The 24922-nt window shown below is 50.9% G+C and overlaps 2 protein-coding genes across 7 annotated transcripts in view; one reads left to right on the top strand and one right to left on the bottom strand.

The window, feature by feature from the left end:
• ANKS1A (ankyrin repeat and sterile alpha motif domain containing 1A) overlaps nucleotides 1-20358 on the bottom strand; it is an 80115-nt gene extending 59757 nt beyond the window's left edge. For all 5 annotated transcript variants that reach the window (XR_010622448.1, XM_065740272.1, XM_065740275.1 and 2 more), the window contains exons 1-3: nucleotides 20111-20358; nucleotides 1323-1403; nucleotides 432-588 (exon numbers count right to left, since the gene is read on the bottom strand). Coding sequence is in view for 4 of the 5 variants with exons in the window: in XM_065740272.1 (XP_065596344.1) it covers nucleotides 432-588; nucleotides 1323-1403; nucleotides 20111-20343 (471 nt within the window). In the remaining variant the exon portion in view is untranslated. The remainder of the gene's footprint in view (nucleotides 1-431; nucleotides 589-1322; nucleotides 1404-20110) is intronic.
• A 460-nt stretch (nucleotides 20359-20818) lies between these two features.
• Nucleotides 20819-24065, top strand: TAF11 (TATA-box binding protein associated factor 11). 2 transcript variants are annotated; one of them, XM_065740330.1, is made up of 5 exons: nucleotides 20819-21001; nucleotides 21106-21245; nucleotides 21641-21728; nucleotides 22233-22329; nucleotides 23488-24065. In XM_065740330.1, the coding sequence occupies exons 1-5, from the start codon at nucleotides 20825-20827 to the stop codon at nucleotides 23616-23618; spliced, it is 633 nt and encodes a 210-aa protein (XP_065596402.1). In that variant the 5' UTR covers nucleotides 20819-20824; the 3' UTR covers nucleotides 23619-24065. The 2 variants fall into 2 exon arrangements, with proteins under 2 accessions (XP_065596402.1, XP_065596401.1); XM_065740329.1 differs by having other exon boundaries at nucleotides 20819-21022.
• The last annotated feature ends 857 nt before the right edge of the window (nucleotides 24066-24922 follow it).

Raw genomic sequence — 24922 nt, 5'->3', positions numbered from 1 at the left:
CCAGGAGAATAGCTAAGACAGCATGGCCAAACAAAGACTAAACAAAGCTGCTTTGATTAGTTCCCAAAAGAAGGGAGCCAATGCATCCCTGGACAGAACTAGAAAACTTCGCTGTTATCCAGCAACTGAAAGGAAAACCTGTGTTAGTTTCAGAAGCCCAGTATGAAAGCAGGAGACTACTTCCTAGGTGTGGAGGGGTTCTCAGTATGCATTTATATCTCTCTCCATAGCTTAATGTATATACACTTCAATCATTCAACACTGCTAACTCAGAACTGGAGGCATTGCTTTAGGCACTGCCCTCCCCATCCCAATAGCAATTAACTCTGTAACAACTGCCACCAGCTGGGGAGGGCCAGGAGTCAGCTCAAGGGGTCTTCCTCCATCTGAGAAAATCAGTTCAGAGGAATATTTGAGAAAAATAGGCAGACCTGCTCATTCACTTTAGTATGCGAAGGTCCCTGGTGGATGAGGAGCTTCACTATGTCTGCATCTCCTTTCCAAGCTGCCAGGTGAAGGGGGTAGCAGCCCTTACAGTCTGCCACGTTGGTGAGCGCGTCGTTCCTCAGGAGGACTTCCACCACATCCCTGCAAGAGAAGGAGACAGACTCGGGTCCATAGGATATTCAGTCCCTGTCTCACCTTCTGCAGAAAGACTGTTTTACAAAAAAAAAAAAATTATCTCAAAAAAGTATTTCAGAGATCCTCTTAGAATGTGATTTTATAACATTCCCATTAAATGATGCCCAAAGAAAATAAAAGAATGCTGAGATGAGCTCGGGCAAGATCTGCATTATCTTCATTCTAACAGAGCTGAATAGGGACTGAAGTCACTGCACCAGCACAAGGAAGATGAATGAGGACTTCAATTCCTCAATATCTGAAGTAGCAGTGAACAACACAGAGGATCTACCACAATGAAGACCAGAGTTATTTAAATGCAGTAACACACAAAAGCAAATTTTAGGTGGTGCAGGCACAGCAACACACTGGACACCAGACAGACTGCAGAGGACTGTTACTGGAAAAGCCATCTTTGACATCTTGTTGTATCTTATCCCAATTGCTTGCAAATAAAAGGGTGGTTGAAAACCTCCACGCTCTGCCAAATTGTTGGAAGGATGGACAAGCACAGTGCAGTAGCCAATACCTCTACAGCTCTGCTGCACTGATGTTCTTTGCTTGTCCTGAAGATGGTGTAGTGTTGCACCACCACCACATTTTCAGTGGAAACAGCATCAGAGTGGGGAATGCACGAACAAACTGCAGCTTGTAAAGCACACAGCATCCCTTACAACCAAAGGCAGTATAAGATGACTCACTTATGACCATTCAAAGCAGCATGGTGCAGTGGAGTGTATCCAGTACTGTCAACGCAGTTCACATTTGGCCCTCTCCAGATGCTGCAAGACAGAAAACGTACAGGGAACACTTAGGCATACACCAAAGAGACAGACAGCTGGCAAGAAGGCATCAGTAGAGCTGGTTATTGGGCAGCTGTGGTTAGGGGCAGCAATGCAGAGAGCAGACAGCACAGTGTGATTAGTGTCACAGGGCACACGTGCTTCATCAGACACCTTGGTCTCTGAGTCAGAGCTCCTGTGTTCTCCTAGCAGATGTCTTGTAGCCATACACATGCTTACCAAAAACCATCCTCACTGGAACACTCTGGTTAACCAGAAGATACACTAAGCCATCAGACATCACTATCTCACACCTCTCTGAAGTAGAGTGGGGTTAGGGAAGCCCTTCCCCACTCCAGGAGCCACTGAGGTGCAATTCCACAGCAGTGGGATCCAGACCTGGTCAGCAGCAGGAACACACGCTGACTTCACACTGCCCAAAAATCCCTGCCAGCAGTCTCTATGGGAAACAGCCAGTCCAGGAGCACTTCCCTCCCTCGTTCAGAAGTCAAACTGTAGTATTAATCTCCCCAGCCAGTGCTGCTCTTGGTCACGCTCCCCCCATCGGTGCTGCCCCAAGGAAGGGCACAGGAACACAAAGCAACACACTCTCCAAAGCAAAGAAACCTCTCTCCTTTCCCAAACTTGCTTCTCTGCACATCAGTCCACCTGTGCTGGACCGTTTCAAACTTCACCCCTTCAAGAACTATATTTATGAGCCTGGACAATCACACTTCTCCTAACAGAGTACGTTTGACTCCTTTATTTTAATTTTAAACTCAGGGTAGAAATTAACAGCACCCACTGACCCCCAGTGTCCCTCAGCTTTTAAATAAAGTCATCCATTGTTCTTTTTCATTGTTTGGGATGGGGCAGCCTGAGCAGTCACTGGGTTTTCTGCAATAACAGCCATTACTACAGGGCTCCCAGCCAGAAAAACTCTACACCACAGTCTATAAAAGCAGCAGGAAAGGCACCAAACCAACAGGGATCCTGTGCAGACAGAGTGGAAATGCAGAAGTCAAACAGCAAACTCGCTCCAGCACATTTCAGGCTGGATTTGGGAAGCCTGTCCCTACTGTGATGCCCAACCCAGAAGACCTGCCTGAAAGGCTTCGGAGTTCTGAGATGGCCTTGGGAGGAGAAACAGCCCTGAGGGAAGCAGGACAGGGAAGTAAGCCACAGAATCCAGTTTGCCAAGGATCCAGGGGCATCCCTGCACCCCGCTTCAGAAGCAAATGCCAAATCTCCACGCAGCTGCAACACATCATGTGCAGGGTGATGGCTTACGTGATGGTCTGAAGATATGAGAGCCCAAAACCTGGAGGGATGGAGTCCATAAGGGCTTGCCCCATTCAGCTGCAGCAGTCCTGAAGTACGAAGGGACCTGAGCCATTTTCAGACCCTGATTTATTTTTGGCAGTGGGCTCACACAGTGTGGTTGCTCGAACAATTTATTGCTGATTTTAAAGCACCAATTACAGGTTAAAGTCAGTGCCAGAAGACTTGGGTACAGTTTGGAGCAGGAATGGCTGCTGGGGGCTCCAGTCCCCCCCACCCCAGCACAGCACAGTCTCCCTGCAAGTAAAAGCACTCCAGAAAACCTTAGAAATGTTCTGGCTCATGTGCTAAACAAAGAACTCAAACAATTGGGAGAGAGAAGCTGGAGCTGGCTCAGCAGTGAGCTCTGGGTACTGCAGGGATGCATCTGCTGATCCCACATGTCCTTCCCCCCCACCTCACTCTTGCCCTTTCATTCTCACTAATACAGAAAGCTCTCATCAAAGAAAGGTCAGATCAACTCAGAAGTTCAGACGGAAAGGATTTAAGAAGAGAACTATTTAAACTTTGATGTCAGAGCTGCAGTCGAAGTCTGTGAATCTCTTCTCTTCCTCTCCAGCTCTGCTAGGGATGCCACCAAGTTCACACAATGACAGAATCTGCAGAGTTGGAAGAGACCTCCAGGGCCACGCAGTCCAACTTCCCTGCAGTGTAAGTTCTCCCACCTTCACACAAACTTTCCAACCAACACCATCAGTGCAATGCACAGCCTACAACGGGATCCCGAGCCTCTCATTTTATACCTCAGCGAAGAGGAAAACCACTCTCTACTGCAGTCTGCAGAAAGTGAGTTAGAGGGCATGAGAACTGGAACTGGACTTCTGGAAGACACCGCAGTCCCTGCGGAGCATGAGAAGAAAACCTCCAACTAGAAGTAGTGTGCAAACAGCTCTTGTGGCATCCCTGCCTGAAGCAGGATGGATTTGCACTCCTTGCAGCCAAGCTGCCCTCAGGCTTGCTGGGAATGACATCACTCCTGTAGGCATTTCAGAGCTTAAGATACAGGGACAGGAGCAGCAAAGGACTCAGCCAGCCCCAGCTGGGGACTCTAAGAGAACAAAGAGATCCCGACACCAAAACCACTGCGAAGCTCCTTGAGCTCTGCAGGGCAGCATGCAGCTGACTCAGCCACGAGGGTTTTGTTCCCTGCTGTGTCACACTGACTTGGGACAAGCTCTGCTTCCAGACCTCTGTTTTCTCATCTGTAAAATGCAAACACAGCACTGAGAGAAGCAGAGTATAAACCCATGCTCGACGTACAGTGGGACCGTTTCTGATCAAACAGAAAAGCAGATCCCCAAACGAGAAGGTGTCTGCTATAAATACAAGTTCAGAGAAGGTCTGGAGCCTGCCCGACCACTGCTCCTTGCCTTCTGCCCCCAGGAGCCTTCCACATCACAGTGGGGTCTGCTTTCACATTAGCTGCCCCCATTATGAAAGCAAACCTCTCCCACCAATACTTCCCTGGGGTAGGATGCAAACTATGTCTGATCTACTTACGGCTATTGTGACCGAACACAAAGGACACAAGATTAGCTCAGGAAACTGCAAAATCTGGAACTAACTCTTGAACTCTGTTTCTCTTGCTCCATGATTCAGCAGATACTGTAGCTTCTTAGAGAAAGCTTCCTGTTTGCCAAAACTGCTGAATAAAGCATCGCTTCAGGTCATGATAGGTTCTTCTAAACAAAAGGATATTTGTTCTCTTGTTTTTTTCCATTTATTCCTTCCTGTAACTTCACTCACAAAGCTGTGTGGGGCAGCAGGCTTGCAGCAAAGCCCAACTAAAAGAACAACTCCACTTCTTCAAGTTCAACAATGAGTCCTCCGGAGCAGGTTTGCAGTCCCTGATCCAGGCTGCAAAGCACCTGAAGGTGGGTGCAGACAGGCAGAAGGCCACTGCCACCCCCAATGCATTTACAAGCTTAGCAGTCAAGACATGAGCACTGAGCCTGGATGCCTGGAGACATGGTTCAACGGCCCAGAGATGAATGGCAACCAGGGCAGCGAGGCTGGAGACTGTGACTCCTCGTGCATTGCCTGCAGGACATCACCACCCATACACACACAGCTTCATATCCACAGGGCTGCTGAATTCTCACAACCCTCTGTTGGTATTTCCTGCTCGTAGACTGATAATACAAACAACCCCAATGCTTCGTGCAAGAATTCAAGTTGAGGAAGCGGACGAACGAAGCTGCTGATGCAGGCTGGAAGAGATTAAAGCAGAACATTCCCGGGCCAGGGGGAGCGTGGCCTGAGCCCAAGCAATACTCCTCAGCCCCTCGTGGCAGTGCTTAGCAGAGTCCCCAGAGAGCAGCTCGGACTGAGCGCAGTGATTGGAGCCAAAGTGGGATTTGGGGCTTTCGGAGGTCATCACACTTCTTCATGCAGACTTCTCATTGCTACAGAGAGCAGAGCTGGGATGACACGCTGGCTGTCCTTCTCCGGTGCTCCACGTGCACTGCCAGCCCTGCACACCTTCAGCATTCCCTTCTTTCTGTTCTGCACACTGTCACCCAGCTCAGCTCTCCGGGTGCACCTACACTGATGTGACTGCACCCAGCTCTGCCTGGGGCCCATTGCACAGCTCACACTGAAAGCACAGCAGTTGAGAGCTTGGTGTTCCCATTTTACAGCTGAGGTATCAGTCACACAAACAAATCAGGCACATTACAGAAAACGTGGGTGTCCATTCACACAGGATAATTACATAAATCTTTGCAGAGAATCCCAACATCTTAAACACACGCAGAGGTCTCACTCCACATTCCAGCCCTGCCCAGGAAGCCTTTGCTATATGCAAAATCCCCCCGCCAACACCACTGTCTTCTTGGCTAAAATACAACTTCATATGCTTAATGTAAGGGAGGAAGCTGACCCCACGTGCTTCTCAGGACCCGGGGAAAACCTCAAAGAGCCATTGGGGGGGGAATGCAATGCACGGAGTGGGCTGCACAGCCCCGGGAGAGCAGAAGGAGAGCAGCTTTCACATGCAAAGCAACAGGGGAAAGTGAGCAGAGCACTGCTGAAAGCACTGTGGGGGATTTCTCTTGTGCTTTCCTCACTGTGAGCAGTAAATTGCGTTGTGAAAAAAAAAAATCACAATGGCAAGATGAATGGGGAGAAGATTCCAGAGCTCAAATAACGATGGGCAGATTGATTGCGGGCAGGTCAAGGAGCAGGCCAGGATTCACAGGGCTGGTGGGCCAAGCATTTCCAGTTCTGAGCAGGGGGAGAGCACTGGGAACGAACACACTGGAGTGGACAGTGTCAGCCCATTGCCTTAATGCTTCCCCCTCGAGGATAGAGGGAAACCCCACTGAAATACAGTTCTGCAGAGCAGGAATTTGCTCAGATTAAGACACAGGAGCAGGAGAGCAGCTCCTCTAAGGAGAGAGCATCATAGAATCACTCAGGTTGGAAAAGACCTTAAAGATCATCAAGCCCAACCACACTACCCTAACTCTAACAGCCCTGTGCTAAATCACACCCCTGAGCACCACATCCAAACGGGTTTTAAACACACCGGGACCATCAACTTGTCTGAAAACAGGATGCTTTGCACACATGAGAAGAAGGAAAGTGCCAGAGCAGACGCAGATCCTGCTGGGATGGGAGCACCGGGCTGAGGAATGGTGAGACATGGAGGAGAGGTTAAAGCTGCAGCTGAGACAGTGCATGCACAGCCACGGCCGAGCCCAGCCCTGCACCCATGGAGAACGAGCACCAGGATCCATCCAATGGGGAAATGATGCCAGCACCTCCGCAGCAGACCTGTTAAGGTGGGGATGACTCCCTTCTTGCCATCAGCAAAGTCCTGAAGGCACAGCTCTGCGATTCATTGTGTCAGTGGTGCAGAGCAGGGCTGCGTGGCAGAGGTAGCACAACCACTCAGCGATTCCCACCTCAACCCACACCTCACTGCGACTTATTGCACTCCTCCTGTCCGTGCAGCAGGCAGGCAATCTAATAGGGAACAACAACTGTGCTTCCAATTAGAGTGAGCAGGTGAGGGCATGCAGCACGCACTGCTGGAGGTGCTTCCCCTGCACTAATTGCAGGAGGCTGTTTCCAGAAGGTTCCCTCCTGCTGCACAAAAAGGAGCACAGTTTCCCAGTGCTCACAACAGATCTCGAGCACCGGGCTCAGTGGGAGCCTAATGAGTGGCACAAAAGGGTCCAACAGGTAACAGCCCCAGCTAAGGGCAACCTCCTGACTTATGGGTGTATTTCTGGGCAGGATTTACTCCCAGATGCCTTAAGCAGACGTGGCAGAAGCGAAGGAGCAATTCCAACAGCTGCATCCACAAATTTTAAGGAGGGTCGGCTGAATGAAAACACGAGACAAACATTTCCACCATCTCGAATAGGAAAACACATGGATACTTAAATCAGTGACAGCAGGAGAGCAAGTCTTCCACCTCAACTGTTGCTCAGGTAGCAATGAGTGGCTGAAAGGAGACAGCAGAGCCCTGTAACATCATCACAGCCAAGAAAAATCAGAAGCTGGTTTTTAATGTGAGTGACTTTCTGATACCCAACATGCATCTGCAACTCTCTCCTTCCAAAACGTTGGCCCAGAGCAGGTTTGGCACCCAAAAAAAACCACAACTTCCTTTGCAGCAAAGCTGTCACAGTGCCTGGTTTCCAACAGAAGGGTGTAAAGCTGAGGCTTCCCAAGAGAGGAGGATCTGTGCATTGGGTGGTGGTGGGAGTGAGTTCGACGCCTCACTTGTGGCTCTTGTTCATCCCTGCCCTCTAGCAGAATATTCTGAACACTACTAAGCACTAAACTGATAGCAAACAGAAAGCTTAATCCTATTGCACTAAATGAGATAGGCAGGGAAGGATGTACTAATACCTGCTAGCAAAGTAAGAACCCAAACAACGCCATGCACAGGTGGAGCCACAGGACATCACCTCCCTGCCCTACTCCTCCTCTTCTCCAGCACCAGCACAAGAACCTTCCAGTCCTTCTGTCTCTTTAGAAAGCATCAGCGCATACTCCTTTGTGTCTGTCAGTTATTTGGCAGCAGCAGCACTGCATGAGTGGGGCAAAGAACCTAAAATGGTAAACAAAGAGGACAAAACCCAGTGTGTTCCTCACATCCTGCCAGATCCACCAGAGCCAACATTAAACCTCATTAAACTTCACTTTCCTTCAAGTCAGTTGACCACAAATTCCACCACACGATGACAGAGTGGACAGGGAAAAGCAGGGACCTCAGGATGACAGGAGGGTCAGACAGCTGTCAGGGACCACAGGGACAGAGCCATGCATGACACCACCACCCTGAGCTCTGGGCTCTGCCAGCACACGTGTGCTCTCACCATGCCCAGCAATGAAGGCAGACCTGTTGATGAGAGACTAGGGAAGCACAAGCTCACAGAGCAATAGCATCCCTACAGGGGATCAGCTCAGGAGCTGGAAAGGGGCATCAGGAGGTGGTTCTGGGTTGCAAGAATTGGCCCAATGGTGCGAGAACAGTGACAGCCAACACTAACCTCCAGGACTGCAGGTCCTGCTGTGGTGACACAGGGGAGGGCTGGCACTGCTAACCGAATGCAGTCACCCAAGCTGAAACTCCCTGCTGGGAGGGGAGCCCTTACAGATAGCTCCTGGCAGCAGAACCGCATTTCTTTAAACTTAACATATGGGGGTGGTGGTGGGCTCTGCAGCAGCAGACAGACAGGATGGGTCACTCGTGCATGCTGCCTATATGGAACAATCCCTCCGAGCAGGAGGCAAAACAAATAGCTGCAGGGGAGGGAAAGCCAGGTTTGCTTAGAGTGCATGTGCTGCCCTTTATTCTTAAAGCCATTACAGTCACTCGCCCTGCAAGCTGCTCCCATTTCTGAGCGCTTCCAGCTGATTACATGCAACCAAGCAGAGCTCACACAATGAGGCTCTGCATGCTAGCACTGATGGTGGGGGATTGGAGAGACAGACCTCAACAACACTCTGAAACATCATACCAACAAGAAGCCAAACAGCCAGCACCTGCAGGGATGAGTGGCCAGGACATCCAGCGTGGGAGCATCCCCCCGTACACACGGTGCATGGGCAGCACGCTGCTAGGGAGGGACAAAGCACAAAAGGGAGGTAACACCAAAACGTCGTCCCCACAGGTTCCTGCAACCTTCAGCTTCTTGGCCGACCCACATCACGGCTCCTGAGATGACAACACCCAGAAAAGATGAAGGGATTCCAGAAGGAAAGGGGAAATGCTCACTTAGAGCCATTACAGAAGGAGAGAGTTTGTACCTAGCATCTAGTGCACATAAATGAATTTGAGATGCAGCCTCTGCTATTACCTTAATTGTATTTTCTGCCTTGATTTGTTAGGTAGGAATGCCAGCTACCCAGTGCTCTGATGTAGGATTTTACCTGAAGCGCTGACTTCAAAAGCTGCTTTTCTTTCTCTCAGGGGAGAAACTGACCTGTAAGGACAGCCAAAATTTTGCAAAGTGCTCACAACCCCTTTAGTGAGATTTACTAAACACTGACTTTACCATGAATCCTCCTCTTTTGCACCTGACTAGATTGTTGTCGAGGAAAATGAACCAAAGAAAGCAAAACACTCCCGCAGAAATTCAATAAACTGAGCAGCATTATGGATGTCACAACAGCCTGGAGCTGCCAGTACCCCAGAACTGCAGCACTGTGAAGGTAAGCACTCCCTGCCCTTCATTTGAAGCTAAGCTTTACATTTGCCACGGTGCTGGAGAAGATGCAACTAAAAGGAGGAAAAGCAGCCACAAATTCCTGATCAAAAAGCACTGAGCAGCTCAGGCAAACTCACACCGTGTCGTTGTCCCCTTCCTTCTGTGAGAGCCACAGAACCCCACAAGACATGACAGTCAACCAACAGAAATAGAGCAGCATGTCTCGAACTGTACATGTCCACCCTCCCTGCTCACTTCTGACACACACTCACAGGGGCTCTGAGCACAGAGCAGAAAACATTGCCAAAAGGAACTCGAGCAAGAAACGCTGGCAGAGTGCATTTCACTCCCACCGCCTGTCGCTGCCCTCGTGCAGGAACTGATGCACCAATTAAGTGCTCTGGGTTGGCAGGACACATCACCCTCCATAAGCTGTCTGCTCCTTGGAGCCTCTGGATGCCTGTTGTCAGACAAAATCAACAGGATTAGGTCCAGCCCAAGTGACTGTTTTCCCCCAGCACCTACAGTGATCTCACCCCATACGCATCTCAGCAGGAACTGGGATTTCTAGCATTGTTCAAGCATCCCAGCTTGCATCTTGGAGGAAGCCTGCTACCCCTCCACACACAGACTGTCCCACCTGCAGAGGGGCTCAGGTGGTCCCTGTGCCACCTCCGTGTCACCTGCCAGCCTGCTCCTGCAACACAGGGAGTTCCCTCTCAGACCACTGCTGATGCCTGATCTGGAGCAGATGAGAAACAGGTAAAATAGGCCAAGCAAAGCAGAGAGACAGAATGAATTACCCCTGCCCCACATCAATTACAAGGCAATTGGTTTGTACCAGTAACTACATCAAGAGTGCCCTCCTGCCTTAGGGAGGCTGAAAATTAGATGGGAGCTCACGTGCCATCCACCTCACCAGTAACACTGCTGAGATGTGGGGGTTCTGAATCCAGGCTGGCACTGTGTGCTAGAATGCCTGGGCATGGAGGGAGCCCTGCATGCCCTGGGACAGACCCACGGGGAACCAGTGTGAACAGGGAGAAGCAGTAAGCTTCGGGGAAAAGCAAACTTGCACTCTGCTAGTGAAACCTGAATGCAACAGGATGGGAGAATGAGGCCCTCGAAGAGGGGAACACAGGACCAGGTGAGGACAGCCAGCAGTGCTGGCACAATCGAGGCAGCTCCACAGGGCTGCACTGAGCACAGATGAAATTCCTTCTCGGTGAGCTCGTTAGTTGGTCATGGAAATGACAGTGCAAGAGATAGCAATGGTAAAAAGGCAAACAGAAAAGTGACCTACAGCAGCTTCCAGGGAAAACAGAGGGCACGACGGACTGGGTCATGCTCACAGGGCACTGTGATAAGCTCCTGCTCAGTCCTGGCTTGCACTAAGCAAACACAGAAAGCATCAGCTTAAGACTCACAGGACAGCAGTTCCTAAGAAAGCTTATGGAAGCAGGGATGGCTGCTAAAGGGAACTGTCGTGCACCCAAGCAGCAGTTCCTTTGTTACATACAGCCAGAAGCTGCATTTAGCAGCAGAGCCCTTCCCAGCCTCACAATCTCAACATGCAGAACAGACAGAACATGCAGGTTGGACTATTAAACTGTAAACTGATGCAGAGACATTGCCTCTAACAAGTTCAGGGACACTGCAACTCTATCCCAATAATTAATGGTTATCTGAGCCACAGCAAGGCACACCCATACAGCTACAAGGGTTCCAGGGTACCTCACACTGCCCATCACCAGCTGGGACTGCACTGCCTTTGGGGTGGGGAAGTATGCTCCTTTTCTCCTGACTCTCATAGCAGAAGCAGCACACACAGACCTTGGAGCAGCACTGAAGACCACCACATTGCACCCCATTTTCCTGAAGAACTTAGAACAGAAAGCAAAAACCAAGTGTGAGTGAGCTGGGGAGATCACTGAGCCCTTTAACTACTTCAGGCTCAGATAACATCAGCGAGCAAAACCTCAAGTGTTGCAAAGCAGTTAAGGTCAATAACAAGGATAAACAGCTTACCATGTATTTACACACACACACCTCAAACACTTTCAACACTCAAATGCTTATTTTGAGAATCGAATTCCTCCTTTTTGCTAACCTGACCTCAAGAGCCAACATTCACCTTCCACCTGCATCTCAAAAACAGGTTCCAGATGATATGAACCAGCTTGGGTTGGGAGCTCCACATTCACAGGGATGAGCCTATAGGCACTGTGAGAGACAAAGCAGAGGCTAAGAACAGTGCCTTGTCTCTTCCGAGTCATTCCAGAGCTGTACTTAATGATCTTTGGGCTTAAATCTGCTACAGCAAACCCTCTGGGATGGCAGCACAGGCTCTTTGGGGCAGCAGAAGCAGGACTGCCTGCCCCTCCAATTCATTTCCAGGCTTCAGAATAAAACAGAAGCAGGTTCAGTGCTGCAGCCTCCAGCTCTGGGCTTCCCAGATTGAAAAAGACAGGGACCTCCTGGAAGGAGCCCAGTGGAGGGCCATAAACACAAAGGAAGGTCTGGAATATCACCTGAATGAGGAAAGGCTGAGTAACCTGGGAAAAGATGACAGAGAGATCTGTTCTCAAATATCTAAAGGGGGGTGGGAGGCAAATGGAGGAGGCCAGGCAATTGCTTCATGTGCAGCAACAGAACAAGGAGTAATGGCCTAAAACTTGAACATAGGAAGATCTCTACTAACGTGTGGGAGAACTTCTTTATGGTAAGAGCACAGGAACAGGCTGCCCAAGGAGGGTGTGGAGTCTCCTTCTGTGGAGATACTCAGGACCCTGCTGAATGCCTACCTGTTCTAGCTGTTGTAGGGAACCTGCCTGGGCAGGGGGTTGGGCTCGATGATCTCTAGAGGTCCCTTCCAACCTCCACAAATCTGTAAGTCTGTGACTCCCAGCACTGGTCCCAGCCTGGCTGATGGGTAGGTAGCACATTGGGATGACATCCTCCAAGTTTGGTATGCTCCATTCTCAATAAGTTTTTCATGTTTCATCCTTTTCTGTGAAATAATTCCTGTTGATGTTAAAGGAAATATCCCCCAAGGGCTAAATTAAGTGCTAAGTATGCACAGCCTCCAGGTTCTGCGCGTTTTCATCCAGTTTTAACTCAGTGGAGATGACTCCACCAGGCTGAACCGAGAGCCCAATGTCACGAGAGGAACGCAGTAATTTCACACTGCACAGAGGGATTTACTAACAACACTACAAGACAACCAGAAGTCACCCCTGGGGGATGGCAGGACAAATCGAAGCTGCTCAAATGTCTCTTACAAAACAGCTAACACTTCTTCACACTTAACACTGCAGCAAGAAGCCATGGCTTGAAAAAACAAAACCCAGGTCCGTGGCACCTGCACCCCATATTTAAGTCCTCTGCTGGCCCTCACGATCCTTAATGAGAACCAAGATCAGAACACAATGCTTTCAAGTCTCCAGAGTTCAAAGTTTTATCAGAAATATGTTGCTCCTTCCTAAAACAAAGGGGAAAACATGCTGGTTTCCAGCAGCAAGGAGAGGGCCGTGAGCCCATCTGCGCCGCAGCACTTTAATCGGATTACATTCTAAAACCAGGCAATTTACTTGGTGATGCCAAACTTGAAAGGATTGCTCATAGTGTCTTAATTAGGATGAGGCAAAAGTCATTTCACCTAATTTCCAGCCCACTCCAATATTAGATTTGAAGGCAACCTGTGACATTTTCGGGCTTGTTTGGCGTAAGAGTCTGAAAACCAGCAGGCAATAGGATTAGATATAAATGTAATGAGATAATGTATTTACATATTATTTATGGCACTCACTTTCAGGCAGGGTTATGTCCATACACCCTTAGTATGCAGCACTGCAAATACATCCTTTAAGCTGAAAAAGGCTTGAGGTTTATCCTTAAATTTAATTTGCCTTTAAAAGAAACCATGTGTTTAAATAACAAGGGGAGAGTGCTAATGTAATCTGGGTTACCAAACCTAAACAATGTGAACTCAAACTCTTGCCTCCCTTAAGCAAAACAACACAGCCTCTCAGAGAGCCCTGCACTAGCCCTGCTTGCACACTCCTGCTTTAAAAGCAACTTCTGCAGTTTCCTTCACATCCAGCCAAATTCAGACATATGCACTGATTTTAATCTGAAGCACTCAGCAGTCATGCAAGGCGGGATGTATCAAGTCAGGAATGTGCACGTACACGTGGTCTCTGCACTTGGCATCTTACCTGGGGCTTCCCAAACTTCTCACACGTTCACCTTTACTAACCACTGGGGAGAAGAGCTGTAACGAGCTGCAGTCTGCTCCAGTTCTCAGCTTGGACAAAAGTCAAGTCAAAATCCACCCGAATACACACGCAGTACAGGTGAAAAACAGGGCTTGACACCTGAGCACCTCACCCAGCAGTGAGTGCTCCACTGATCCTCTTCCAGGACAAACACCTATGGAGAACGCTGCCCTGGCACAGGGCACCCCGGTTTGAAGGGTGGAAGTTGAGAAGAAGTTAAAGGGTGTTCAAGACAATTCAGTCCCAAAATTCTTCTCAAAGGCCACCGTCTCCCAGTCCATGCAACAAAGGGGTCCCCTGACAAACCCTGATCGTTTAAGCAAGCCACGGTGATTCCCTGTGGGACAGAGACACAGACGACATCCAGGGACTGCTCTGCACTGAGGCACTGCCTTACTTTGGGCAGGACGTGTCCCCCCATGGGGGTGGATGCAAGCAGTCCTTCAGCACACGGCCCAGAGAGGAGCCCACACCTCAGCACTGCTTTCCTTCTGAGCACAGTTCACACCTCCCTGCCCTCCTGGCCTTTAGTTGAGCATTTTACCCCTCCATCGGACTATCGAAGATCTTTCTTTGAAATGTTAGCGCATGTGGGGCTGGAGCTGTCAGCCAATTCCTGTTTTTCTCTCCTTTCTGCATAGAGCAGCTGTATTAGCTTCTCCAGTCTGTTGCTATAGAAACAAATCAATCCTCAACAGTTTTATTTTTACCATTTTTCTGTGAAATAGGATTTCTCTCCTTTCCAAATCCGAGCTGTACTCCAGAGCCAGCTCTTCAGGACAGGCACAGTGCCACCTCCACACCAGAAGAGCCTCACACCTGAGGGCAATGCCAAGAGGAGACTGCCACCACCCCAACTAAAGGCACATCCACGAGGAGGCTTCACCTTGAGCTGATGGCTGCAGGGCTCCCATCTCCAGGAGGCACAGGAGGATGACAGCCACGGTTGGGACACTCACCCATCCCTGCAGCAGGGAACCACAGGGCAGCTCACCCATCCTCACTGCACAGCAGCCTCCAGGAGCTCATCTCATCCTCACCCAAGCGTAACTGCCAGGGAGTTTTCCCTTTTGGTCTGGGATGAATGCAGGTATAACCCGTTATCTATGACCTCTGTTCTGCATCCCATCTTTCACTTCTGCCTTTCACAGCCTGCTTGCTTTTCTTTCAGTCACCCTAAAACAAGGTACTACATTAAAACCCACCACTGGATGAGCACTGTTCCTTGGCTCAGTTGCCCTTCATATATCAAATGCTGTTTCATACGTTCATCTTTACAAAGCTGAGCTCTTTGCCAGCAGTCTCAATCCAGTGGAGCAGCATGGAGTGGCTCCACTCCCACAAACACACATTTGGGGATCCTTCGCACAAAGCTGCTGTGGGACAACTGCTCTTCAAGCAGCAGAGGGCAAGGGGAGAGCCTGCCCCTCCACACCTGCAGGTTTCCACCCTCCTTGTATAGGATCTAGGAACAGGGCCATCACAAACGAAGCTGCTCTGCTGGGTCAGCCAGCTGGAGCAAGTCACTCTGGCACAGCCCCACAAATGCTCAAATGTCCCTTGGGGAACTGAAGCAGGATATCACTGCTGCACAAGTGTAGTCATAGCCTTCAAGTCTCCTTGTTAACCCTCAAACCCCATTTCTTCAGCATTCAGTGTCGAGCCCAACCCCACACAGCTCCTGCCTTCAAAATACACCACGCACTCAGATCTGCAGTGATGCTCCTCCAGTTTCAGGCTCGTGGATCAGAGCAAGGCTACAGAAGTGTCTCCTCATTGCTCAGGCATCTCCTGTTTGTTTACACACAGAGCTGAGGGTTTGGTGCTGAAATCCCTGCACACAGCTCAACCTTAGGACAAGAAATTGGGGCATACACAAATCAAAGAGCTGGTGGGGGATCCCCTAGCCAACCACTCAGCCCACTGAAGCCTCACAAACATCCACTTGGCCAGCAAGGTAAATATGGACAAATCCCTCTGCACGAACACAATGAACACAGCTGCTAACCCAGCATCAGTACAGCCAACCCTCAAGTCCTCCAGATGCAAACATCAAGGCTGCATCTGGTGTTTGAAGCGAGCCATCAGCACTTGCTTGGTCCTCAGGCTTCTTTGGGGAGGCTCCAGTCTGCTCTCAAGCCATACCTGCTTAGGGCAGAAAAAAACCAGAGAGCCACGGAACAACCCATATGTGAGCACCTCAAGATGAAGCTCCTGGAAGGAGTGGGGCCCAGGAATGGGAAGCACTGGGAACTGTGCTCCACACGTGCCTGGCTGCACTGCTCTGACACAGGGATGCTGTGGTGACACAGTGTGAGCTCCTCACAGAGCTGTGCTGACCAATGCAACAAATGAAGTGTTTCAAAGCTGAATCTGAAGATCACACAGATGCAGAAGGCTTAAAAATCACTGCCAATAATTGCAGCCTTCAGAAAGTGCTTCGGAAACAATTTGCAACGTAAGATTCAGTGCACACCTAATGCCTGTAGGGCTCAGACTCTCAGCAGTATCAGAGAGCAATCTGCCCTGCTTTGCAGTGTGCAAGGCAGGGTGGGGAACAGAAGAGCTCAAAACTGGGTGAGGTGCTACTAATGTCAGCCCCGAGAAAAGTAAGAACAGCCACAGTGTCTGTATGCTTCATAAGAACACTCCAAGAGGAACTTCCTCTAGGTGAGGAAACTTCTGCTGGCACCTTCATGCAGCCCTGGAGGTTGGACCTTGGAGCCAGGCAGCTGCTCCCTGCCCCACGTCACCCAGAACGAGGGCTGGCACAGCCCTGGGCACACAGAGCCCAAGAGCTGAGCCCTGTGCTCTGCTCCCTGTGTTTCTCACCCCATTTTTCCTCAAAAGAGGAGGGTCCAGGCACCAGGGATTGCTCAGGGAACGGATAACCCTCAGAAAGCATTCTGCAGTAAAGCACTAACAAACATCTTTAAGCCATCGAGCTGTGCAGGAACAAACATGAAACCCCAAATATGAAACCCCAAACATGAAACCCCACTTTTTCACTTAAGTAGAAATCATTTTCCCAACTTTAACCCCACTTGGACTGTTTGAAGCTGCTTTAAGTGTTTAACCATTGTACCATGTCATTTCCTAACCCAAAGAAAACACTCGCCAGTAATAACTGCAGCAAATTGAGCAGAACACTTGCTGTGGCTTCAGCAAAGGCACAACCAGATCCTTCCCCACAACAGATGCACACAGAGCCATAACTCACTGCAAAGTCCTACAGGAGCTGACACAGCCCAACAGCAGCCCCACTTCCCTCTCTCATCAACAGAGATCCCATCTCTTGACATCAGTTGTTGAAATGCAGTAGCTTTTCCTGCATGATTCTGCTTCCCACAGGGGTGTGTTTTCCTACCTGATATTTTTTAGCAGCAGCACATTCACCCCCTGGGGAGAGACTTCATCTTTAATTCCACCTCGGCATTTCCTTCTCGTTTGACTTCTCACAGTCTATCACATCTCACTTCCTGCTTACCTGCACGACTCGTGATTGCGGTGCGAGGTTTCACACTGTGATCAGAGCTGGGAACCTCAGACCCCAGTAAAGCTCTCCTTGAAATCCCAACAGATGCAGTGATGAAAAACCCTTTCCACTGAACCTCTCTGCTGGCAGCGCCTTTTGTGCCTTCTGGGCCAGCATTTGTTCTCTGCACAGAAGTGGCACTGACGATATATCCCATGCATCGTGCCCACCTCCCAACTGTGCTTCTGGGACAGCCGAGGCAGAATGCTGAGAGCAGGCAGTGACTGCTGCAAAATGGGAACTGGAGCATTGCACTGGTGCTGCAGAGAGCAGGAACCAGCTGGGGTAGGAGCAAGCGAGCAGGTTCACCCCTTCTAAGCACCTTCAAGCCAAAGCTTTTTCGTAATACACGTAGTTACTCTGTGCTTTCTTCACTCACCAGCACCGATGGCATCTATTACTTAAGCTTCAACCTCCAAGTTACTCCAAAGCTGTCGTGTTGGGATGCTGTGCTCCAGGGACAGCTGAGCTCAGGGGTGACCCATTGGTGCCCACCACCTCCTCCCACATCATCACATCCCTTTCATTTCTCAACCTCCAGCTTTCCATCAAGTGTCAGACAGACAGAATTTCATATTCCCTGTTTCCAAAGCCTTGAAGTCATTTAAAAGGAGGACAGCAGGGCAGAGCCAGCTGTAATTAAGCAGCACCACACATCCTCCCTGCCCCCAGGAGCAGGGCAGCCGAGGAGCTCCTGACCCACGTCGGAGCTGCTCCCCTGTGCTGACAGGGCTGCACCACAGGAGTTTGCCATCACATTTGGGACTGGCATTGCTGCAAGACACAGAGCTGCCCACACAGCAACTGGGCGTGCAGCGATGCCTTCCCATGCCACAAAGTTACCACCATGTGCTGTTGGTAGAGTGTGGCAGAGCTGATACAACTAGAGGTTGATAACACTCGTGCTGTGTATTTAACTCAGCTGACCCTCTCCACTTTATCTAAACAGCCCTTAAGTACATCCATCTTCTGATGCAGACAAGCCTGAAGCATTACGAGCCAATTTCCCACTCAAAACAAGGGCTCAATGTTTTCAATATATTAAAAGAGAAGGAGAAAATTTGACCCAAGAGCAGATTTGCATCACAGAGAAGCAGATGTACGCACCAGGAAAGCACAAACACCCACAGCAGAGGGGCTCGGGCTCAGCTCAGAGCACAGCAGCAAATCTCTGACATAGTTATCAATAAGGAAAAGTGGATCAGATGCTCAGATCACAGTGACTGCATAGTTCAGAAATGGGCTCAAACTCCCCCCCATGCCCCCAGACAAACAACTTGCTCGGGGAACAGGAACAGCAAAAAATCTGCAACTCAAGAAACACACCAGCAAGTGTCTTCCTAGGGAGATGCCAGGAGAAAAAAAAAGGGGGGGGGAAGGAGAAAACACCAACAAACATCTAAAGGCTTCACAACAGAGCAAATTACACAGCATGGTGCTTTAAATGCAAAAGCAAAGGAGCGTGCCCTCCATCTGAGTGCCTGTGCAGCACACAGCACAGCTGACCCTGAGCTGCCAGCCACTGCCAGGCTGAGCAGCACTGCTGCAAGCAATGGAAATTACTGAGGGAGAGCACACACACAGCACAGGCAGCGAGAGGACGCCTTGCTGAACACCCAGCTGCATGCCTAACTTGGAAATACACCCACAACCAGAGAAAACCCACACACAGAGTCACCAGCCCCCACTGGCACCCTGACCCAGAGTCCTCCTCCTCCCCCAAACACATCATGTCTTCCCAGTTACACCAGTCTGCTGCAACCAACCACAACCAGCAGCGCCTGCAGCAGCCTGGGAGGGGCAGGCAGGGCCAAAGCCACTGCAGGGCAGCACCCGCCCCACTGCACTGCTCCTCCAGCCCGCAGCCTCACCTCGGGGCACAGAACCCCATGGACTCCTCTCCCAGCCCCTACAGGAACACTTCCTCGGTGCCACAGCCTCAGGGCTGCCCCCAGCTCTGCTCACACACCACACAGCTCATGTGTCCGACCACAGGGCCTCATCACACCCTCCTTTCTGCCCACACAGGCGCAGACCTCAGGGGCAGCAGTTCCCAGTACCCCATTCACTTACAGTACATCCATGTCCCACTGGGCTCCATCCCATGGGAGCTCAGACAGCCCCTGTCCCACAGCCCTCCCACCCACACATTCCACCCCAAGCACAGATCCCAACCCACAGCTTCCCCCTGTCCCACAACCCCCTCCTCACCTCCCAACACACCAACAGTCCCACAAACCCAAAAAGCCCAGCCCACGCTTACATACTCACTAACCCCACACATCCTGCGTCCTCAACCCTGTATCCCTATCAACTCCACAATCCCTACCTGTCCCACAGTCCTACAACACCCCTGTACCTGCACCTCCTCCAGACCTCACCTCAAGCAGAAGTCTTCCAAGCCTCCCAGCCCCATATGCACCCCCTGCACCCCGATGCTAAGCTCTCTACTCCTCTACATCCCCATTCCTTCTTCACAGCCCTACAGCACCCCACCCCTATGCACCCCACAACTCTAAGCCCCTATACATCTCACTGCTCACCTTGGGAGCCTAGACACCCCTAACACCACGCTACCTTCCCCACATCCCACCCCACAGCCCCAAAGCTTTTACACACAGCTCCCAGCCTCAAACACCATGTCCTACCCCTCAGCCACCCCTTACCCAACAACACCCCCCCACACTCCTCTCCCCACAGCCTCGAGCCTCATGGACACCTCTAAACACAGCTCTTCAGCCTCACGGGACCCAAAGCTGCTTGGCCCCACAGAGCTCCCTGAGCCTGCAGCCCCACAACCCTACAGTAATCTCATCTCTCAGGGCACCCAGCCCCCACCAAGCCCCTCAGAGCCCCCCGCGAGCCCTCCCCAGGCCCCCCTCTCACCTGAGCAGACTGGACAGTGGGTGCCCCACACCACCACCTCCTCCTCCTCCTCCTCCTCCTCCTCCACTGCCGCTTCCACCGCCTCCACCACCCCCGGAACCTCCACCACCACCACCTCCGCCGCCTCCCCCGGAACCGAAACCGGAGCTCAGGCGTTTTCCCGAGAGCAGTTTCTCCACGGCGGGCAGGTTCCCGGTGCGGGCGGCCTCCAGCAGCTCCTGCTCCTTCCCCATGGCCCGGCCCGGCGCCGCCACCGCCTCCCGCCAAGCCCCGCCCCGGAAGGATGTTCGGGGGGGCGTGGCCTGCTGGCGCGGGGGGCGTGGCCAGATCGCTACGCGGGCGTGGCCTGCGTGGTGTAGATTGGTCTTGCGGGTGTGGGCGTGGTCTGGTTGAAGTGGGCGTGGCCCCGTGGGTGGGCGTGGCTTGCTTTCTCCGCCCCCACGCGGGGCGGGGCGGCGGACTTGTGTTCTTTTTCATTAACGGAACGTGTCCCTGTAGGACAGTACGTAAAGCTCCCAACTTGCGGAGCACGGGACGCGGGGTCCCTCCTCAGAGATACCAAAAACGCTCCCGTGTTAAATACAGCAGCGTCAAGCAGCTTTGAATAGCCATAGCGAGCTCCCTACCCCCCCCGCCGTAGCGTGACGTCATCCATAGGCGACAGCGCTCGAAGTAGCGTGACGTCATCAACAGGTGACGGCGCGACGCGGCGCCATGGCGGAGCCCGGGGATCCGGGCCGGGAGGAGCGGGGAAGCGGCACCGAGCAGGAACCGTCCCCCTCCGCATCGTCCCCTCCCGGAGGCGGCGTTGAGGCCGTGGAGGAACCGGCGGCTGCGGAAGGGGCGGCAGAGGGGGAGCTGGGGGAGGCCGGAGGCGGCGGGGAGCTCAAGGTGGAGGCGGCGGATGGGGAGGTGAGGGCCCCGCGCCGGGCTCGGCCGTGGGGAGCGGGGAGCGGAGATCGGGGCCACCGCCACAGCGCTGCGCTCTCGTGCAGGTGAGGAGCGCGGAGGGGGAGGTGATGGACGGGGAGGAGTCGAGCATGCAGCCGTCGGCGGCCAAGAAGGTGAAGCTGGAGCTGAAGGAGAGGAAGGAGAAGAAGCACAAAGTGGACGAGGATGAGATCCAGAAGATGCAGTGAGTGTGCCCAGGGGGGGTCCACCTGCGAGGCTGCCCCCGAGAGAATGGCTGTGCTGGGACAGCCATTGGGTTTGGGTGGTGCTGTGCGGGGCCTGGAGTTTGGCTTGGGATCCCTGCAGGCCCCTTCCAACCTTGGGATGTTCGGTAATTCCATTATTCTGTGTTTGCAGCTTCTTCCCAGATCCCTCCGAGCTGCCTCGCCATTGGCATTGCAAACCTGAGCACAACTGGAGCACTGCTGCTTTCTGTCCAGCTCTTTTCTGTGCTGCAGGAGGTTGGGGATGGTTGTAGTGCTCTGCAGGACTGTCTCAGTGGCCTGAGGAGCCTCAGAATTGTGTCCGCTTGTTGGGTTTTTTTTTCCCTCAGTAAGTGATTCATTCTCTCATCTCCAGAATACTGGTCTCCTCCTTTTCTGAAGAACAGCTGAATCGCTACGAGATGTATCGCCGGTCTGCGTTCCCCAAAGCTGCCATCAAACGGGTACGACTTCAGTAATGCTTCAGCACAAAGCAAACGTGCTGATCCAGGCCACACTCCCAGCCCAGACTCACACATACACGTGGGGGGGGCCCTGGTTCATGTGGACTGTGGCACACCCTCCCCTCCTGCCGCATCTCAGCCCTTGTGGCCATCCCTAGATCTGCTTATCTGATTATGTCATAGCTCAATGCACCCAAGGGGCTTATGCAGTTTAAATAGAAGCTTATCTTAAATGAAAGTAGTTTGGGGGACAGTGAGGCAACGGGAAAAAAATAACTGCTAGTTCAGATCTGTAGCTGAATAAAAGTAAGTTAAAATTGTTACAGCTAGCATGTGCCCAATGCTATGAGACCTTATTCCAAATATCACTCAACGCTGTTTCTGCTCATCCTGTTAGCTGATGCTTGATATTTGGCAGGATCCAATTACTAAATCTAACTTGAAACATTTCACTGTTGTTGCGTGTACCTCACTTGACTGACTGCTTCTTCTTGGCTTGTGCAGCTGATCCAGTCCATCACGGGCACCTCTGTCTCTCAGAACGTGGTTATTGCCATGTCTGGCATTTCCAAGGTCTTTGTTGGGGAAGTGGTGGAGGAAGGTGAGCAAAACATGTTATTGTTCAGTAAAAAGTTAAAGAACACAGGGAGAGTGCATTGCTTAAAGCACAGCAGAAGGACATGAAACAAAGCTGGACTTTTGTGGCTTCCTGTCCAGGTCTGCAGCTTACCATGCTGCCCTGCAGGGCCCTGCTGCTTTTAGCAGCAGCAGAAAGCTGCTGTTAAGACTCAGGGGGAGGAGTGGTGTTGTCCATATTCTCTCATCCTGTGAGTATAACTGCCCATAAATAGTAGAGGTTGGTGAGTGCATTCCTCCTCTTTTATCTTTTCTGCAGAAGGTAACTTATAAGTTCCTGCTCCTACGTGAGCAGGCTGCAGCATGGCAGCAAAGAGCTCATTAACACTACTGTGGACAAATTCAGCTTAGAAGGGAAATGCATTATTTAAGCCTCTTAACCTACAAGGTTCTTTGTTAATGCAGTGAGCTGAGATCTCCTTGGGACAGCCTGTGCAAGGCTGACCCAGCTGTGTACCTGCTCGTGCAGAGGAGGAAAGGATTCTTGGTTTTTTGTGCCAACCACTTAGTACAGACACTCTGAACTCGTGGCCTGGATGCGCAGGGATTGCCATCAGCCAGGATGATGCAGCTTTTGGCACTTCTGCTGCTTTGACTGTGTCTGCAGCTGTGTGTTGCTAGAGGCAGTCTGGTTTCTTTACTTTATTAAAGTACTGCTGTACTTTAATTGCTTCACATCCTTGGCAAGAGACCTGAATACTTATCAAGCTGATAGAGCAGGAACTGCCCTTCAAGTCAGCTGTAGGCTGTTCCTTCCTATCACTGCTGCATGCAAGCCCCAAAACATATCTTGCTATCTAGGGGTGCTTTTAAGATGATGAGGCCTTGTCAAGCTCTTGCATGACTTAAAGTAGGCTATTCTACAGCAGCTGGGATGTTGTTAAAAAGCAGTTCATTCTGAGCTGGTATTGATGCCTCAAGGTCTGGGTTTTCTTCAGAGAAGCACACAGAGCTGGTTCATTCTTGTGTATGGATAAAACATGAGCTGTAAACCTTAAACAGTGTCACCTGCTGCCTTTATTATTGAAGTTCAACCGGTGGGAGGCTTTTCAGACATCGCCTGTTGGGAGAATGGTAGAGCTGAGCTGTCCTTGCTCACGTGAACCATTTGTTTTTTGTTTAGCTCTGGATGTGTGTGAGAAGTGGGGGGAGCTGCCACCTCTGCAGCCCAAACACATGCGGGAGGCTGTCAGGAGGCTCAAGTCACGAGGACAGATCCCCAATTCCAAATATAAAAAGATCATCTTCCACTGAAGCGTGCTGAGATCAGCGAAGAGAAGGCAAGTTCAAACAAGCATCAGTTGTGCACCGTACAGCAGTTGCAGCACAGTTATGAGACAGAAATGCTCCCCATCTCCTGCTCACAGTCTTCTCCAAGGAGCCTGTACCAAAGCACACTCAATTAAACGTGGATTTCATAACTTCAAGCATCGAGATTTACGTGGATTGTTTTCAGTTTGCAAAACTACCATGAACACTCTCAGCATGGCTCATGGGGTAGAAGGGCAGAAATACTGCAGCTGTAATTGCCCCATTAAGCTCATCCCAGTAGGAGGAGCTCCCTGCCAGCAGCCCACGAGCAGCATGTTGTGTGCAGACATTCAAGTAGGCAACCACGGGGATGTCTCCTGCAGTAACTGCTGAGCACCAGCTTGTCAGCTTAGTGCTGTGCTGTCTCGAGGAGGAGGAGGAGGCAGATCCCTGGCCCGGTGCCTCAAGGTCCTCTGATCCAGCAGCCTGGGAAAGGAACGTGCAACGTCTTCAGTGCATCTACCCACCAGCATTGTACCTTCTGCTGGCACAGGCATCGTGGTGTCTCTGTACAGAAGTGTCTTTTTTTGTACATTAAACTGATTACTGCATTCTTAGTCTCGCTGGGACAGCAAATACTGTTTGTGTAATGGTGTTTGTGTGATTCCAAGTAGGGAGAGCGCACTGCAGTCTGTCTCAACCAACCCTGACATGTTCAACACGCCTCCAGCATGTATTGCTCCATCACCCTGAGCAAGGGAACGCGTGCTGAAAGCTGATGCTTCTTAAGTCATCGCTCAGCTCTTCGTCCTGAAGGCAGTTGTGTGGAGTTGCTTAGAAAACCGTACAGTCAGGAAGGTGAGGAAGAAAGGATGGGGAAAAAAAGGGCACGAGCCTGTTAGGAGGTGAACAAGTTTAATTTCTTTTCATGGTTCATAGAACCAATAAATGCATGAGTGGAAATATACTGCAACAGAGTTCCAATACTGCCTAAAATTCAAGTTCAGACTTGTACATTACCCACCTGTACATACAGTAATCCCCTTTCAGCACACTTCTAAATACATGTAAAAGATGCTGAGGCCACGTGCTCTTCCTAAGGTAACTGCCATACAGTTACACAAAGGATTAAGTTGGCTCTCATAACGCAGAGTCCTTCAACAAAAGGCTCTGAAAAGTAAACTTTGCTTATCATCATCAGTGGAGTTTTTGTCCTCCCACGCCTACACCTTGTGAAAGGAAAGGGATGGTGATTTACAGTACTTAAAGCAGAAGACAGTTGAAGTGATTTAATTCTTACACAGAAC

The sequence above is a fragment of the Cyrtonyx montezumae genome, unplaced genomic scaffold, assembly GCF_038088225.1.
Source record: "Cyrtonyx montezumae isolate F1298 unplaced genomic scaffold, pur_monq_1.0 scaffold_26, whole genome shotgun sequence".
In the NCBI taxonomy this organism is placed as follows: Eukaryota; Metazoa; Chordata; class Aves; order Galliformes; family Odontophoridae; genus Cyrtonyx; species Cyrtonyx montezumae.
This window is presented reverse-complemented; position numbering and strand designations above follow the sequence as displayed.